The sequence below is a fragment of the Penicillium citrinum genome (genome assembly GCF_028827155.1).
Source record: "Penicillium citrinum strain IBT 23319 chromosome Unknown utg000009l:1.0-4274883.0:1.0-4276374.0, whole genome shotgun sequence".
Taxonomy (NCBI): Eukaryota; Fungi; Ascomycota; class Eurotiomycetes; order Eurotiales; family Aspergillaceae; genus Penicillium; species Penicillium citrinum.
Genome location: NW_026622694.1, coordinates 2,137,074 through 2,155,343, shown reverse-complemented (window position 1 = coordinate 2,155,343; position 18,270 = coordinate 2,137,074). Strand labels below are relative to the sequence as shown.

At 48.6% G+C, this 18,270-nt stretch overlaps 4 protein-coding genes across 4 annotated transcripts; 2 read left to right on the top strand and 2 right to left on the bottom strand.

The window, feature by feature from the left end:
* Positions 1 to 2,987: 2,987 nt before the first annotated feature.
* N7469_010283 (serine/threonine-protein kinase) lies at positions 2,988 to 5,029 on the top strand (the record flags this gene model as incomplete). The annotated part of the gene is made up of 7 exons (XM_056649188.1): positions 2,988 to 3,030; positions 3,109 to 3,231; positions 3,295 to 3,406; positions 3,458 to 3,662; positions 3,752 to 3,907; positions 3,965 to 4,449; positions 4,510 to 5,029. The coding sequence occupies 7 exons, from the start codon at positions 2,988 to 2,990 to the stop codon at positions 5,027 to 5,029; spliced, it is 1,644 nt and encodes a 547-aa protein (XP_056496319.1).
* Positions 5,030 to 6,468: 1,439 nt separating this feature from the next.
* On the top strand, positions 6,469 to 9,232 carry exg2 (putative exo-beta-1,3-glucanase; the record flags this gene model as incomplete). Its single annotated transcript, XM_056649187.1, has 4 exons — positions 6,469 to 6,659; positions 7,119 to 7,680; positions 7,746 to 8,758; positions 8,818 to 9,232. 4 exons carry the CDS (start codon positions 6,469 to 6,471, stop codon positions 9,230 to 9,232), a joined length of 2,181 nt encoding a protein of 726 aa, XP_056496318.1.
* Positions 9,233 to 9,462: 230 nt separating this feature from the next.
* N7469_010281 (hybrid sensor histidine kinase/response regulator) lies at positions 9,463 to 13,298 on the bottom strand (the record flags this gene model as incomplete). The annotated part of the gene is made up of 2 exons (XM_056649186.1): positions 9,463 to 9,759; positions 9,813 to 13,298. 2 exons carry the CDS (start codon positions 13,296 to 13,298, stop codon positions 9,463 to 9,465), a joined length of 3,783 nt encoding a protein of 1,260 aa, XP_056496317.1.
* A 1,408-nt stretch (positions 13,299 to 14,706) lies between these two features.
* Positions 14,707 to 18,230, bottom strand: N7469_010280 (putative SNF2 family helicase/ATPase; the record flags this gene model as incomplete). The annotated part of the gene is made up of 2 exons (XM_056649185.1): positions 14,707 to 15,111; positions 15,171 to 18,230. The coding sequence occupies 2 exons, from the start codon at positions 18,228 to 18,230 to the stop codon at positions 14,707 to 14,709; spliced, it is 3,465 nt and encodes a 1,154-aa protein (XP_056496316.1).
* Between the last annotated feature and the right edge of the window lie 40 nt (positions 18,231 to 18,270).

The following is an 18,270-nucleotide window of genomic DNA, read 5'->3' as shown; positions in this document are numbered from 1 at the left end:
TATCTAATTTCCAGCCACTGAGATCGGATGACTACTCTGTGGCCTACGAGGCTAGACTGGCCGCAAATAAGGAAATTCTGGATCATGCCCACCATCAAGAGAGTGGATTTACTGATATTAGAAGAAGCGCACTTGGAACAGGACTTGACAGGGGAGAGTTTGACAGAACCTTGGGGGAGAAGATTTTCTGCGTCTGGCGTTGAGAGCTCGACAGATGATAGTTTCATGGAGCATATAGTAGTTAATGTAGTTTTTATGTTTATTTAGTAAGCTGACTTTCTGTTTAGATTTCAAGTTCGTAATTTGGATTATTAGTTCAAGGTCAAGTCCTGGCACCCTTCTAGCTAAGACGAACGTAAGTCTTGGTTAAAGAATTCTATGGTAGCCTTGATCGGGTAACAAATCCCTACTTAGATATCGCTCCGAATCGCAAACAGTAAGTATAAATAACTAGAAATATCCAGTGAAGCCCGAGCGTCCGCGTCAGGTACTTGTAGTGGAAACGCAAGGGCCCACCCGTCAGAGTCCAGTTCGTACAGACTCATATCTTGAAAGCCCTGGGGCTCGTATAAGACGATTTAGGCGAGGAGAACGGAGTACTCCGCACATACGAAGTACTGCATCCTATACTGTATGCACAGGAAGGTAGACTGTAAAAGATAATGAAATCAACGTATGCTCAACTCCTTGGCCACATATTCTTTGTGTCAGAATAGACGGAGTAATTCCACCCACCGCTGCACGAAGCCCTAGTACAGATGGAAGATCAGTGGAACATATAGCCCTGGACGGAAAAGGGAGGGGCCGCAAAGATGCCGGTGGCAAGGATAAACACGACCAACTGGGCCCTTTGTCCACAAGGCCGAGACGAGTTCTAGATGTGGATCGGCAATACCAACCTACTATTAGGTGTACATTCACTGCTGACCCGGTCGCTCGCTGAGCGGAATCAAAGCGAGCTGTATCCAGCCAAGACTGGAGATATCATCGGAAGCTATCCCTCCTGATTCGGGTAAGGAACGGAGAGAAGCTCCCGAATTGAAGGATGCCCCGCTAAAGAAAGGGTGAAACCGGCCGGTTTACAACACGAGCCATCCTTTTCTTTGTTAGGGTAGAAATGAAACGCGCCTCTTAACTAGGATGATGCTAATATCGCCCCTCGGTGGAACCGCTGTGGACGGTCTCATAACTTTAATGGGAACCTGCCAAGAACCAGTTCTTTGTCAGGCTGAGATTCTCCTGCATTGTCTGATACAGATTGAAAGGTCTAGCGGAGTGTAGGCCCCATTTTTGAGTAGAAGATATCGAAGTGATAGAAGAGCTGAATGCCGAAAAATTCATTGAATTGTGCCGGTTCCGAATTATCAATCCCGAAAGGATTGGGACTATGACTTGAGGTAAATTGGACTGATAATTATTGGATGATGCTACATATCACCTCGTAAATTTGAGCCTCCAGATGCCCCAAATGAATGTTCCACCGCTGCTGTACGACCCCTACTGTACATAGTATATGCACTGTAAACCCCTTTTGGGGCGGTCAGCAACGTGGCGGCCACGAGAAAACGAGAGAAGCATGAAAGCATAAAAAAGTATAACTTCGCGTGGCGAAGGGGGATTTACGGTTTATCAATCACATGCCATGCAAAAACTTCATACGGTACATAGTAGTGTACTATATTCCTAGGATCCTAGTTGGTTCAATCAAAGTGTGACGAGTCAATACTGCACATACATATAAGTTACTATGCCTGTGTGGCATCCAATCTCTGTAAGTTGATGTCGGAGGTACAGTATGTAGCTCGCGATCCCGTGATCCACCAATGTCCCGCGATGGGCAGGGAGCATTTGCAGTCGCCAGGATCTGACGGGTCAGGTTTTGTCGTGGCTCTGCAGTGGCCTGCATGACCTGCAGCGTGTAGGGGATTAGTGTCGGTACTAGTATATTCTATACAGGCAGCGTGGTCTGCAGGGAGTCTGCTTGGATGGAAAGAACAGCCCGATCCGATCAAATAAAGGAATGGTGGAATGGATACAAAACAAAAAAAGAAACAGAGGAATTGCATGTACAGAATGCTCGTCAATTATTCTACTGTAAAAAAGACACATCGACCAGCTCGTCAGTGCTTTTCGCAAGGAAAAAGAAAGAATTCCGATAGACAAAAGAAACTAAACTGGAAGGCGTAGCGATCTTCACTTGCCCCTTTGTTGGGTCGCGCCTTCTCCTTTCTCTCTGTTCTCTCCGTCGCTCTCACTCGCCCCTTCCTCCCTTTTCGCTCCTTCCCGCGTGATTGGCAGTTCTGCCGTTTTGTCTGACCGCCCTCCCCTTTCTTTCATTCCTCCGCAAACTTGCAGCAGCAGAAACAAAAAAGAGAGAGAAGTGCATGAGAAAGAGTCTGTGTCAGAGCGAGACCGAATTTCAAGAGTCAAGAGAGAACATTTCGGCTGACTCAAGTCAATTTGTCTTGTTTCACTTGCCCTTCATCTCCCGTGGCTTTACTTACATCCCACCCCGCTAGCTTCAACGGCCGGCGCTCAGCTCCTTCGCTCTCGGACCTTGGAACCTTTTTTTTCCCTTGAATATACTTATTCTCGCTACTCCCTCGTCAAATCGACTTGATCCTCTGCGTGGATTTGCTTTCATTTGGTCGTCAACTCATTTCTCTGGAGTTGTTCAGTCTTCGAATTTCGGCGTTGTCATTTGTCTCCCAATCGGAATCGCATCTATCCAACGTCATTGAAGAACCCCCGCCCCCCCCGCGCGCGCTCTGTGAAGATATATCTCTTTGCGGCATTTCATTTTCTCCTATGGAAATCGTGATCCGTATCCAATAGTCTTCCCTCGAACCTTTGTTACCTGCCGGTGTCGTCATTAACGACTCCGCCAACGCCAGCGATTCCTTCCGCAAGACTGCTGGATAAGTGTGATGTGTTCAGGAAGTTCTTCCTTTCAATAATCCCTCTACAATTTGCACAAACCCATCACCATGGGCAATTCTCAGGGAAAGCCTGTGGCTTGTAACGATGCGGGTAGGTTGAAACCCCTCCAATGACGCGTCGGACCTTTCCCGGTGTGGCTGCCGAATATGTGCTGACTCGGTGACTTAGTTAACCTCAATCACTTTCGTCTCCTTCGCGTGGTTGGAAAGGGTGCCTTTGGAAAGGTCCGCATCGTCGAGCGCAAGGATACCGGCTTGACGTTCGCGCTCAAGTATATCCGCAAAGAAGAAGGTACGCCAATTTGCCCGGTCTCGCCCTACGAGATCACTGGGCTTCAGCTAATTGTGTCGATAGTTGTGCGTTCAGAGAGTGTACGAAATATTATCCGGGAACGTCGAATGCTAGAGCATCTAAATCATCCGTTCCTTTGCAACTTGCGCTACAGTTTTCAGGACATGGAGTACATGTGAGTCGCCAAGACCGCAACAATTGACGCCAGGAGCTGATCAGCCAATAGATACATTGTGGTTGATCTCATGAACGGTGGTGATCTTCGATTCCATATTTCACGGAAGTGTTTCACGGAGGAGGCGGTGCGCTTTTGGATGGCAGAGCTTGGCTGTGCCCTGAAGTATATCCATTCTCAGGGCATTATTCATCGAGATTTGAAGCCGGACAACGTGCTGCTGGACTCTGAAGGACACGTCCACTTGGCTGATTTTGTACGTTTTGCTTCCGTGTCGCATTAACCATTCACCCTCCACCCCCCTTAGTGTACTACACGGGAGCGGCAACTGACTTGTTCAACCAGAATGTGGCGTCAGATTTTCGACCTGGCAAGCCTCTCACGAGCAAATCTGGAACACTGGCCTACCTGGCTCCGGAAGTGTATGATGGTAGCGGTTACTACTTTGAAGTTGATTGGTGGTCATTAGGTGTTACATTCTATGAATGTATCTACAATAAGGTATGTAAAGCCATTGCAAATCGCAAGGACCATGACCTCACATTTCTCCTTTCTTAGCGACCATTTGAAGGCCGCAGCCAAGATACCCTGAGCGAAAATATCAAGAAGGCACAGCCAAAGTACTATGTGACTAACCCGGCGGTATCGGTTCCTTGTCTGCGGGCTTTGGGGGCATTGATGGAGCGCGACCGGAGCCGCCGCATTGGTGCGATTGGATTCGAGAGCTTCACTTCCCATATGTTCTTCGCCGATATTGATTTCGCTGCACTGGAGCGGAAGGAGATTCCCCCAGTTTTCCGACCATCCAGTGACAAGACAAACTTCGATGCAACCTACGATCTAGAAGAATTGCTCTTGGAAGAGGCTCCCTTGGAAGCTCGTGCTCGCCGACAGAAGCCTCGTGCAGAGCTCCGTGAAGACGCAACTGCGAAGGAAATTCGAGAAGATGAGTTGCATCGCTTGATCGAGACGATGTTCGAGCCTTTCGACTACACAACCGTCAGCTATCAAGGCAATGCTGCTGAAGCCATTGCTGCTGCAACGTGAGTAATCCGCATCTGTATACCTTATTCACCTCATGGCTGACGGAATTTGTACAATAGGAACCCCGAGGACATCCTACCCATTGCCACCGCTACAACAACTACACACGCCCGCCAACCTTCGCAACATGAATCCTCTCTTCCGCGCGATGCACCTCTGCCACCCCTGCCCCAAAATGAGAACTTGACGACAGTCAGTGAGAATCTCGATCCTAACGACCCAACATCTCCATATCCACCTCCTTCTCCGTCCACTCGCGCATCTGCATCCCCACCTCCCACAGCTCCATCTTTCCACCGCCCTCTGCCCCAAGCGCCACGACCACGCGGTGCTGTAAGGAAACCGAGCAAAGGGGGCGGGGTTCAAATGGTTCTAGACGAAGCTGGAAGCTGGAGTGAATTGTCGAACCATAGCTCCACTCTTCCTGCCGAAGGACTAGATGGCGGTGATGGCAAGGGCAAAGGGTCTAATAGTGGCATGCTCTCGTTCCTGAGTCGGAAGAAGGGACGTGATCGCAGCCCTAAGCCCACGGAGCCGGGTGTGCTAGGCAAAGAGGGAGCTCGACAGATCATCAGCTAAGTCTTCAGTTCATGCAACCACCAATTTTCGGTTAATGTCTCGGCGACATGTACCATAATATTGTCGGTTGCTCTCCATCCCAGAAGGGCCTTTCTCTTGGCCTCGTCTCTATGCCGTACAACTTGGTTCCCGTGCTGCTTTCCAGCCTGTTGGTCCAACCCAGCAAGATTGCTATGCTCGTTCCACCGCTTCGTTTCGTCGGCCCGGAAGCCGCGAGAGGCTAATTTACCAGTCCTTTGTACAGCCAACTACAACAAGCCATGTCCGGGCCTTGTTCAGAAATGCATAGGTGCATTAACCATACAACTTCTTCCACGATGTGCAGCAAAGGTTGCTCGTGGTACCCATTCTTCATTACTCTAGATTCCCCGGGCTCAGCGACATTTCTATACTTTTTTTCCTTTCGCTCCCTGATGTTCTGCTATCTTTTCTTCTGCACCGATGTTGTACAGATGGGCATTTCCATTTTCAATCCGGTAGGCTGTCTGTGCTGTACTTTCTCTCTCTCTCTTTGTTATATTTTTATTCTCCCTTTGCAGCTTCTGATGTTCCTGCGGGCGTTTTTGCATACCCTGATTGATCATGACAGTTCATCATGTTGGTTTAGAGAGAGACTGGTGCTCGTTGCATTTGTGGGAGACTCCTGGTGTATTTAATGTCTGTTCGACCATCTGGAAAACTGGACAGAAGGCGAATCGCAACATGCTACTGTATACAAATGTAGATATCCAATATCATTAAATGATTTCCATTCGGTTCTTCGTCTCCACTCAATCTGATGACGATCGGCTTGTACAGTACAATATGCATTTGTTGCTCCGCAACAGCCACTACACTGGGACTCCACCAAGATCCATCGATAAGCCACCTTCATCATGACGATTGAGATATTTAGAGATCAGCCAAGATTTAGATTAAGCCCCAAGACTTAAAGACATCTCATCAATATTGCTGGACCCCTCCCTCGTCTCTTCATTCCTCTTGTTGAAGCTGTGCGCGCTGTCTCATCGCGGGTGTCGACTAACGCGCATGCGGCAAAACCAAAACAAATCAAAACTTCCGAAGTTCACCCACAACTTCAGTTTAGTCCCAATCCATCTGAACCACTTACACCCCGGTTCAACACATTCCAATTGGATCAGATACCAAAAGAGTAGGTGCCGAGTCCATTCAAGTTGCAAATCGAACCAAAATCATTCCCTTTTTCTCCGATTCCCAAACGCAAACCCAGGCTACAGCCAAGAAGCCAAGTGACGCCAACCTTGCGCCGAGCAAAAATAGAAACCACATTTCACATTTCCAGAGCAACATACCGCCTCGCATCCTCCCACTGTCGAAGATTCTAGAGAAACCCAGGCCAAAAGGAACAAACCTGGTAATCGGCTGGCCGATTAGCCACATACCTACGCCCCTCCCGCAAAGATCAACATACCAGGCCGATGCCCGACCACTCACGGAGTCGAGATCGTTACGGCTCACGCGACCGGGCACGCGAGTATCGACGGGATGGTAATCGCGAGCGGGAGTATATGCGCGGCCGTGATGATGAAGGAGAAATGTCTAGTCCCGGGGCGCGGGGCAAGTATCGCTTTCGCGGAGCTGAGTCGGGATACGACTCGTACGATGCGGGGTCAGGACGGGATTTAGGGAGTGAAGATGAACGGGAAGAGGAGCGAAGAAGGGAGAGGAGAGAACGCAGAGAGAGAAGACGACTACGGGAGGAAGAGAGAGCTTATAATGAGGCTGTTGAGGGACAGAGGAGGAATCGGTCTAAAGCGAAAGGGTCGCCTGCTACGTCGCCGGTTAAAAGACGGGATCGGGAAAGGGACAGACGGGGTTATAGAAGGGGCCAAGATGAGGGGGATGAGGGGAGTCCATCGAGAGGGGTCAGGGAGAGAGGATATCGATCTCGGGCAGATGATCTTGATGGGGAGAGAGATGCTGATGCTGAGGCGAGACGGCAGAGGCGGAGGGAGAGACATCGACAAAGAGAAAGGGAAAGGGAGAGGGAGAGGGAACGAAGCATGGAGGCTGAAGCTATTTCTGCTGTGCCGAGATCAAAACATCAGAGCACTGAATCGACGAGTAGTGCGTCGCATCTGCTGAGTGCAGATGCGCTGGCGAGACTAGCTTCCGAGCACCAAAGTGAAGAACGAGCAAGCCGAACTCGAGAGGATGATGAAGCCAGACGAGAACGTCGTCGTCAGCAAAAGAAGGCAGCGGCGGTTGGAGCAGGAGCCGGGACTCTGGGACATGATATCGTTGAAGGAAGATCAAGACATAAGTCCGGTGCACGAATTGTGTCGGGCTCGTACTTAGAAGAGGGTCGAAGTCCTGAGATGAAGATGCGTCGGCGTGGAGGTGGCGGCGCTGCTATGGAAGACCAATGGAAGGATGAAGCAAGCTGGGACGATAGCTTCGGCGATGGTAGCAGACAACCACGCTGGAAATTTTGGGCTAATTGGTCTAAGAGGAAGCGGATTGTCATCGGTGTTCTCATGCTGATAATTCTGCTGCTGGCCATTATCATCCCAGTGGCTGTCACTGTATCGAAAAACAAGAGCGATGATTCTGGTAGTAGCAGCGGTTCATCTGGTTCTTCTGGCCCATCCAATTCTAATTTGGACAGTATCAGCAAAGATAGTATCCCCGTGAGTACCCCGAGGTATTTTTTCAAGTTTGTTAATCAACAGGAGCTAATTGTGGTTTCTCTCAGTCCTATGCAAAGGGCACTGTCCTTGACCCTTTCACTTGGTACGACACCGAGGGCTTCAACGTGACATTCACCAATGAGACAGTTGGTGGCTTGTCTATTATGGGCTTGAACTCAACATGGGATGATTCCACAAGAGCCAATGATAATGTTCCTCCCCTAAATGAAAAATTTCCATATGGCTCGCAACCGATCCGCGGTGTCAATATTGGAGGGTGGCTCTCGATTGAACCCTTCATCGTCCCATCGCTTTTCTCCGGCTATTCAAGCAGCGATGGTATTATCGACGAGTGGACATTGACCAAGAAACTAGGCTCCTCTGCGGCGGACACAATCGAGAAGCACTATGCAAACTTCCTCTCGGAGTCTGACTATGCGGAAATCCAAGAAGCAGGACTGGACCACGTTCGGATACCATTCCCCTATTGGGCAGTGACTACGTACGATGGTGACCCTTATGTCCCAAAGATCGCCTGGCGTTATCTTCTCCGTGCTATCGAACTATGCCGCAAGTATGGACTGCGCGTCAAGCTTGATCTGCACGGGGTGCCAGGAAGTCAAAACGGCTGGAATCATAGCGGTCATCAAGGTAGTATTGGGTGGCTTGAGGGAGACGATGGCGAGCTAAACAGAAAGCGATCTCTTGAGGTACACGATCAACTATCGAAATTCTTCGCGCAAGACCGATACAAGAATATTGTGACGATCTATGGCCTTGCCAATGAGCCATTGATGCTCTCCATTCCAACTGAGAAGGTGCTCAATTGGACACGCGAGGCAACGGAACTTGTGCGCAAGAATGGCGTCAAAGCCACTGTTGTTTTGCATGACGGATTCTTGAACTTGGACAAGTGGGACAATATGTTCAAAGACCGCCCTGACGACATGTACTTGGACACTCACCAGTACACCACATTCAATACCGGCGAGATTGTTCTCAATCACACGGCCAAGGTTGAAATTATTTGCAAGAACTGGTATAGCATGCTGAAGGAGATCAATAGTACCAGCACAGGGTAAGCAATGCGCGTCTGGAGCCTTTTGTGAAATTCTATATTTAACTTTTCTCAAATAGATGGGGCCCTACTATTTGCGGCGAATGGTCACAGGCAGACACTGACTGCGCCAAATACGTGAATAACGTTGGCCGTGGTACCCGCTGGGAGGGTACGTACGATACTGGCGATTCAACGAAATACTGTCCTACAGCAGACTCGGGACCTACGTGCAGCTGTTCTGGCGCCAATGCCGACCCCGCGGATTACTCAGACAAATACAAGAAGTGGCTACAAACATATGCTGAAGCCCAAATGTCCGCCTTCGAGACTGCTCAGGGCTGGTTCTACTGGACATGGCGTACCGAGTCCGCTGCACAATGGAGTTACCGCACGGCGTGGAAGAATGGCTACATGCCAGAAAAGGCCTATTTGCCTTCTTTCAAATGCGGAGATGATGTGCCTGACTTTTCCGGACTACCGGAATATTACTGATTTTCATGAAACGTCCCCTCTTCTGCTGTTATCTTTGTGATGATTCACAGAGTGAATACATATCCCCTTTAGCACTTGCATTTCTTGCGCACGTTTATCATGCATATTACATAGATCATATCCCCATACATACCCCCCCAACCTGGAAATCAATCATCTACATTTACTTACATCGTTCACCAATCTTCCTTCATGGTGTATTAATACATCCGGATGAGATCATTTACGTGTTATCTTTCAAACCATCCACCTTGCTCCCACATTCCAGGCTGGTAGACGCAATCGTTTCTGGCCTCGAAGTTTGAAACCCCATCCAAAAGTGCATGGACTCTCTGGAAGTTAATCGGCTTCATAATCCACCCATCAAAACCGGAGTCAATATAAGATTGCCGATCCCTCTCCACTAGTGAAGCCGAGACCGCAAAGACAGGTATACGCTTGCGGGTCAAGATTGATGATTGGTCTGCGGCTTGAGACTCGTACTGACGAATGGTTTTTGTGGCGCTCGAGCCGTTCACTATCGGCATCTTCGTCACTTGTTAGCTTATATCATTGAATAATCGTGGTGTTTGACACATACTTGAAGATCCATCAGGACCGCATCGAATGCCTGAGGGCTGTCTCGGAAAAGAGAAGCGCATTCTTTACCATTTCCCGTCATTCGAACGGAATATCCGAATTTCTCAAGTCTTTTTCGTAGTATAGTGCTGTTTATGGGGTCGTCTTCTGCAACAAGGATAATCATTTGATTTGTTGTGTCGGTCTTTGGAGCTGGATTTGGGCCGGTTGTTGACTCAACGGCTTGTTCTGACGATGAAAGTGCAATGCTTCTTGACTGCCCACTTTTCATTGCAATATCAACATCGACAAGAGATCCTTCCTGTTGCCCTAGCTCATCTATATTCGCTACGTCGTCACCACAACACAAGACTAGAGGATCCGTGGTGTTTTCTTCTTCCCGTAACTGGTCTTCCTCACAGGGCACCGAATCGTTTTGACCATGGTCGACAATTTCAACCGAGGTCTGTAGTTGACCATCTTCGTCTGGCAGAGGAAATTTGAGACGTATCTTGAAAGAACTTCCACTTCCCTCCTCTGACTTCAGACTGAGTTGACCATTCATGTTGCGGACTATCCGTGCAACCAGCGCCAGTCCTAACCCAAGAACACAGTCCTTTTCCAAGGGATCGGGCCCAGGTATCTTCCCACCGTATTGATGATCCCGCATATACCCTTTACTAGAAACTTGTTCGAGCTGGCAGAATAGAGACTCGACGGTTTCTTGTGGCATGCCGGAGCCAGTATCATGGATAGCCACTTCTATAGCGATGTGCCCTGGCTCGCAAGATTCTGAAAGCATACATGATTCAATTGTCACAGCACCAACAGAGGTATGTTGGATGGCGTTGCAAATAAGATTGGTAATGATTTGACGGACCCGACGCTGGTCTCCGAGAACTGGAGGCAGAGCAGAATGTTGAACGACCTGTAGATCAACTTGTTTCTGCCTAGCCTCTTCCCAGAAAATGTCAGTCGCCTCGCAAAGAGTCTCTGAAAGACTGAAAACTTCATCTTTGATCAGATCTTGCCCATTTTCAGCATTTGTAAGGTCGAGTAGATCATTGATGATGTAGACAAGAGACTTTGATGCGGAGTGGGATCTGGAGATATTCTCTCGTGTTTCTTGGTTGAGGTTGCCATCGAGTGCAATTTCGAGATAATTGATAATTGCATTTAACGGCGTTCGGAATTCGTGGGCCGAGTTGGCGAGTAGAAGTTTCAGAAGTTTATTATCTTGCATCGCAGTCCGTCTTTCTTGCCAGATATCGGTGAATGCACGGTATATCATTGCCAGCAGCGAGGCTTTGCCGAGCTCTGCCGTCGGCCATTCGACCTGTTTAGCTTCAGTCTTTCTCTCACCAGGTTTAGATGTGCCTTGGGTAGAGAAATTCGCATTTTCATTCCGAAAAAGGATAATAAAATCATGTCCCTCATTCGAAAGGGGTATGTAAAGGAGTCCTGCAAGGTGATGAAACCCTGGTAAGTATTCAAGGTCTTCAAAGTCAGTTAGTATATCTGTTGACCACAGAACGGTATCTAGCTCTTTTGCTCTACTGTATTCAAGAAGAGCCAATACCTCTTGAGAAGCTGGAGGCTTTCCCAGGATTCTAGTCTCTCCCAGGACGGAAGCTGCGGCATAGTCGGCCCCGAAAACTGTCAGGATGTCACTGGACACATCACCTGGACCATTTGACTCCCAGTCCGTTGTGAAGCTACTTGAGTGTTTTGGTCGGAACGGAAGTGCATAAGATAGTCTCTCGAGACTACTTATGATAGTATCGCAGACAAGCCATGAGGCCCTTTGAAGGAGTGGATGAAATCTGAAATTCTCGTCGTAAGACTGGCAACATACTATGCCCCATAGTTTTCCGAAGACATGTATCCCAATCGACATGCACGCATGTATTGAGGATCGTTCTTCGTGGGGATTGTTGCCCTGTGAAGTTACTAAGTAACAATGCGACAGGTCAAGTCCCAATCTGTTCGTAGAAGACCTGCAAACTAGTTGCGCCGTGTCTTCTCCATGGCCATAAGAAAAGCAGACAGTATTTCGAAGAAAGTTCTTCTTCAAGTCCATGGGAAAAGCATTACTGTCAAACTTCTTTCGTTCAAACGAATTATGACAGACAGATGGATCAACGGAGTCTGCTAGGACAACCCCGTTTCGATTGGCATCGAATTGATAGACAGTCACGCGGTGAACTCGAAGGAGGCGCTTTAATTCAGACACAATGCGGAGACTTAGACCATCGATTGTGTGCGAACTTGATATGCCATGGCTAATAGAGGCTAAAGTGTTTACAACCTCAATCTCCGGAGGAAGTGAATCTGTACTGTTCGAAGTGGTGGACTGGATTCTTGGCTCTTCGACCAAATGCGGCTTACATTCGCGAAAGATATCACCACTTCTCTCGAGCTCGATAGCTTCGAGGGTATAAGTGGTTGAACTTTGCAACTCCAGCTCACAGATGATATAGTCTTTATAAACTTTGCTAGTATGCATGGTGCACCAAAGACGTTTCCCATGCTTCTCTGGGTCCTTGATCAAAAGAGAGAAAACCTCAGGCCCAGAGAGCTCTATTGCATAGTCATCGCTTAGAACATGTTCTGCATGAGAAATGAATACTTTATGATGGGGTTCAGGCAGTAAATCGCATATCGAAGGTAATTCGAAGAGTTCATCTGGAGAATGCCCCATAATGTCTTTCGAGTTACTGCTGACGGCTTGGATGGTAAGATTGCCTTCGAGTTCAAAGACAACAAGGACGACACCGAAATTGTGGATATTAATACTGGAGCCATCACCATCGTCTCTTGAGTATTGAAGGCCTTCCTGTATCGTCCTTGTTTCGAGAACATGTCCGCATTGCCGGATCAAACCCTCTAAGTGTGACTCCTGACCGTGATCCAATTGCCAAACGCAGTCTTTGCGCTCATTGCTTTCGTCTGGATGAGGAGACAGTGCACCTTTGGGAGAGTGCGGATTATTTCGGGAAGGCAGGGTCAAGGTTGACTTGGAGTTATCCCCGAGTTCATATCTCTGCTCTCGCAATCGGGCGAGGAAATTGGGTCTTTTCGATTCGCCTGATCGGTCTCCAAGCTCATGAGGTGGCTGATTGAGCTGGGTCTTTGGTTTTTCATCCAGTGATCCACTAGCCCTGGACCCTTCTGAGAAGGGAGAAAATGGACTCTCAAGTTTGTCCACGATTGATGGTGTTTGAAGAGCTGAAGATGGCGTCGAATCGAAGGACAGGATTGAACGGACGGGAAACACTCTCTCGATAGTCTCGCTACCTAATTGTGGCAGTTTGAGCTTTGGAGGATCGAGTTCCGTCACGATAGGTGTTTCTGTCTTTGAATCTGACAAAATGCACATCGAATTTGGTATGGAGAGGGTATGAGCCAGTGTTTCCCGTCCATCTGCCACTCTTTCATCTTGCTCGTTATGGCTGCCATAGACGATCTTCCAGTCGCCGTGCGTAGTGAATTTCGGGGACGAGCTCATCGTCACTAATCTCGATCTTCCATCGACCTAAATTTGACGGAAGATTGGTCGAGGCGTATTGAGATGCTTCGTTGCTTCGTTTCCAAGCCAAGTGTCAGACCTCTGGAGAGTAGAATTAAGAAGGGAGAGGTCCGCAATTACTCACTATCTTGCGGCTGTTCAGACTAAGGGTGATTTGCTACATCTGAATATTCATGAGCAGGGCAGATGAATATGCATTCTAGATTCCAAGGTCATGGTATATGAGAAAAGGAAAAGAAAAGTAGGGTCCTTCTCTGGGGAAGAGTTCCCCGGAATATGGACTCGCCTCCAAGGGCCGAAGAACCTATTTACTATGTTCCGTCCATTGAGACCTATTAGATGCACTCTGAAACTCTGCCCCAATGGGGTCGACCATGCAGCAAATCCTGCTGGTTCTTTTGTCTGGTTCGCCAGGGCCTACCAGCGCAAATGTACTTCTGATCCGCCATGCAGCACCCGTGAGCCATGGAATATCTTGAGAGATTTATAACAGAATTAGATCAATCAAATGAGTTTACTGCCATGCATCTCATGGATACTGCAAGCTATACTATACTTTACTCATTCGGCTGAATTCTTGACGCTTTTTACAGCTGCAATGGCCTTTCGTTGTCAATTGGAAACTGTAAGAGCATTGCCCGTCGATGGCAAATGGCAAATGAACGAAATCCTTACAGAAATAACCAGCTCTTTCTGTCTCATCAGTAGAGACGCTCCTGCTATACAATGAGAAATGGGGTCTAGAGCTAGCTAAAAAGAGGAGGAATCAACCATGGTTATAGACAGGTCTAGACAGAGCTCAACTCGCCCCAGGTACTATCTGACTAGTAGTGCCCGTCAATGGCTCACTCGAGTATCACTTGCTTCTAGTGAGATTTCTACAGTAGATACTTCACTATAAATTTTATCTCATCAAATACATCGCTTTCTCGGGGGAGATTTAGAAGTCTGGGCTCTCATGGTCGAGAGAATGAACAATGCTCGATCATCAGATATGAACTCTAAATGCAGGATTTAGTTGGCCTATCGGGCCTCATTTCCGGGCAGTATATCTATTACTGTGGCCATGGTTTGCCGCCGGAAATTTGACTCGTGGGCATTAGCTCCGAATCTGATGAACAAAGCTTGAACCATGCTACAGCTTCCATCTCATCCGTGGCTTATGCAAGTACGAGAGATAGAGGTTCAATTAAGGTGTTCTCGGAAGGCATAGTAGCAGGAAGGAAAGGAAAAGTTGAATCAAAAAGAAATCGTTTCTCATGTACGCCCGTAGTAAGTAGTAGCAAAGATAAAAAACCCACGCCTGGGGCGAAACAGAAACGTTGGTGCCCTATCCATTACTTCTATATTCAAAAGCGGTCTTTCATTCTATCATCAAACACATATTCTACCACCGACGGCCATAAACCGAGTCCTCCGGGGTGGGTCGATTTGATTGTTGCCTCTTGGTCTGATCTCGGGAATCAGAACGACCGGACTTCTGTGGAGAAGTGGCGTTGTCCTTGTCTTCATCATTTCCACGGAGAACGCTAGGCTTCTTGAAATCCAATGTGCTTTGTTTATCTTCGAAGCGTGATTCTGCGTCGCGACCAAAGAGAGCCATCATATCGCGCATGGTCAATTTACCAGCGGCAGACTTGCCTTCAATCGTCATGTTGGCCAATTCGCGCTTTCGGTCCTGGAGGTCTACAATTCGCTCTTCGACGGTGTTCTTGATTATCATTCTGTAGATTTTGACATCGATCGTTTGATTAAGTCGGTGAACACGGTCAATGGCTTGTTCTTCCACGAACTAGATAAAAATATGTCAGTGTGAAGTCCCATGGGTTAGTGATCAGGTTTCGAGCATACCGGGTTCCAGAACGGCTCAAGGATCACGACACGGCTGGCTGCAGTCAAGTTGAGACCCAGGGCACCTGCCCGCAAACTGCACAGCAAGACACGAGTGTTGCTGTTATTCCGGAGCTTGTTCAAACTAGCCTCACGAAGGTCATTTCTCATTCCACCATCGTAGCGGGCAAATCCAATATTGGCGCGCTTCAGGAAAGGCTCAACCTTGTCAAGCATAGAGGTGAACACGGAGAAAACGATGAATTTGTAGTCCGCGGCCTCGCTGTTGAGGATCTTCATCAAATGACGGATCTTAGTCGACGGCAATTCGCCGTTGGTTCCAGTAGGGTTCTCATAGATATCCTCGTCAGATTCAGATTCAGATGCAGACTCGTCCTCGGAATCACTGAGCACTATGCGCTGGCTTTTCTTCCGCGAAGGAGAATCAATCTCGTCCCCAGTCTCAGAGTCAGATGATCCAATCCAGTCCCCTCCACCTTCAGCATTCTCATCGTCAGAACCTCCAGCCTTGCCAAGGTTTGGCATGGTGCGTTGGCCTTCGGGAACAATCCACTCGGCTTCGTCCTCATCGTCGCTATCCAAGATGACTCGCCGGTTCTTGCGGGATCGCGCTGCTTGCGACTCTGATTCCGCTGCAGTCTCCTTCCGGTGCCGATGCGATTTTTTGCTCTTCTTCTTGGACTTGTCCTTGCTGGTCTTGATCATGAAATCGGTGTTGAGATTAGTCTCACACTCGTCGCAGCGGCTTGCACCACTCTTTGCTTCCGCTTGACTGAGTTCAGTCTGGCAAACGTCGCATTTCTTAGTGACAACACTCAAGGCTCCAAAAAGATCGGCCACATTATCCAAGTCGTCTTGCTTTGCGTCTTTGGATTGGCTATTGTTGTTGCCATTCTGCAGAAGAACATCCTTGTCTGCAGCCAAGTCACTCTTGACCAGATCTGGGTGGTTGCAAGCTTGACGAAGACGCAAAAGCAGAACGAGAGCACCGGCGTAATCGAGCTTGCCACCCATCATTTCCTCCAAGCTGTTCTCCGTGCGCTTCTCCAGTCGATTGTAGAACTTCAACTCTCCTTCCATAAAGTCGCCATCCACCCTTATTACCTCACGCTTAACAATCTGGAAGCCATTGGACTTTTTATCTTTATCATCGTTGCCAGCCTTGAGATTGTCGTTGTTTTTCAGAACGTCCTTGGTGCGACGTTTCATGAAAGCCTTCAGGTAGACCTGCAGGCGTTGGATGGCAAGCGCACCCCGTCCGTTGTTCAGGGGGCGGCTAATCTGATCACGCCAGGCAGCCAGTTCGTCGTATGGCTTGATTCTGAGAAATCTGATCAAACTCTGCAACTCATCGAGATTGTTCTGCATAGGGGTTCCAGTCAAGCACCAACGGAATTTAGCGTCTAGAGCATAAGCCGCCTGGGTTGCTTTGGCGTTGCGGTTCTTGATTGTATGAGCCTCGTCGAGAATGATGCGGAACCAATAGACGGAGAAAAGACCAGACTTCTTTGCCTTGTCTGCAGCAGCTGTTCCAGACTCCGATGTGAGAGTTCCGTATGTCGTTATGACAACATCGTAGTTATCTAATGAAGTAGCAGTTTTCGCTCGATTTGCTCCGTGATACAAGCAGACACGAAGCCGGTGTGTCTTTTCGACTTTGTCGAGAATCTCCGACTCCCATTGCTTGATTAGCGCCAATGGTGCTACAACCAGTGTGCTCTTGCTAAGTTTCGATGCAGGAGGGGCGTTTTCGTCTTTCCTCGTCTCAGACGAATCAAATTTTTCGCTGTGTTCGTATTCAGATTTGCTGTTTCGGAGAAGCAGGGCAATGGCTTGTACAGTCTTTCCCAGACCCATATCATCGGCGAGGATTCCACCCTTCGGATAAATGCCCTTGGTTGTTCGCTGACCTGTTTCTTTGTTGCACATCCATTTGACACCGTCAACCTGGTGAGGGAGGAGATTGACTTTCAGTCCCGCAACAGTTCCATCATCTTCCTCGTCGTCTTCATCGTCTTCATCGTCATCTTCGTCGTTTCCGTCTTCAGCGTCCGCTTCATCATCTTCCTTGTCTTCTTCCTCTATTTCTGCGTTCGGATCGACGACTTTGCCCTTGTCTAGTTCCTCTGGATCCGATGTTTCTGATAGGGTACCCATAGCTTTGACGTTGTACTCATCAGATTTCAAATCAGTCGCTTTCGAGTCATTGACTGTGACACCTTCGAGTTGAGCAGCCAGGTCATCAAGGTCATCACTAGCGGCCTTCTTCTTCTCCGCTTGGACGGGCTCTGCGGGCTTGTCCTTATCCGCGGCCTTGGGCTTCTTGTCCTGATTCTTCTTGCCTTTTTTCTTGTTCTTGGACTTCTTAGGCTTCTCATCCTCTTCGTCCTCGAATGCACCCTCCAGTAAAGCCTTGATATTCTCATTCGCCTTTTCGGAATCAACATACCCGTTGATATCCATGGCACCAAAGGTAGATCCGTGGCGAGGTTGACTGTCGGACTTAGCGGGACGTGTATCATCGTGAGTCAGGTCTATGAAAGCCTGGAGGTTCTTCGATGCATTTGATGGCTTCGGAGGTCCCGCGTTGGACTGGAAGATTGGACGAGGCGCACGCGGTGTTGTGAAATTTACCTGCTCGGGCCGTTTGATTGGAGTGGCCCCCGCTTGATACATGGAGCGGAAATCATTGTATGCCGAAGGTCTGACTGGCTTGAACGGATCAAATGGTTGCTTTGCGGAGGGTGTCGCCATGCCTCTGCTTGGTGTTGGTGCAGCTTGTGGTCGGTGGGTTTGGGACCCTCGGTTTTGGGGGTTAGGATAGGAGGGTTGTGGACGCTGAGCGGGGCGATGATGCTCTGGTCTTGGGTGACTGGACTTGGGAATATTGAAGAGGTGGTTGGAGTTAGTTTGGCGGTGTTGAGCTGGATGCTGGCGTTGAGGCTGCCCCATTGGCGAAGGTTGGCCAAACTCTGGATGTTGGGAGGCAGAGCTCTGAGTTTGATCATTTGGCTTCCGGGGAGTCATCGCCTCGGAAGGCGCAGTACTTTCTCTCGCCATATTTTGCTGTTCGCTGGGATTTTCTCTAAAGAATCTGCGG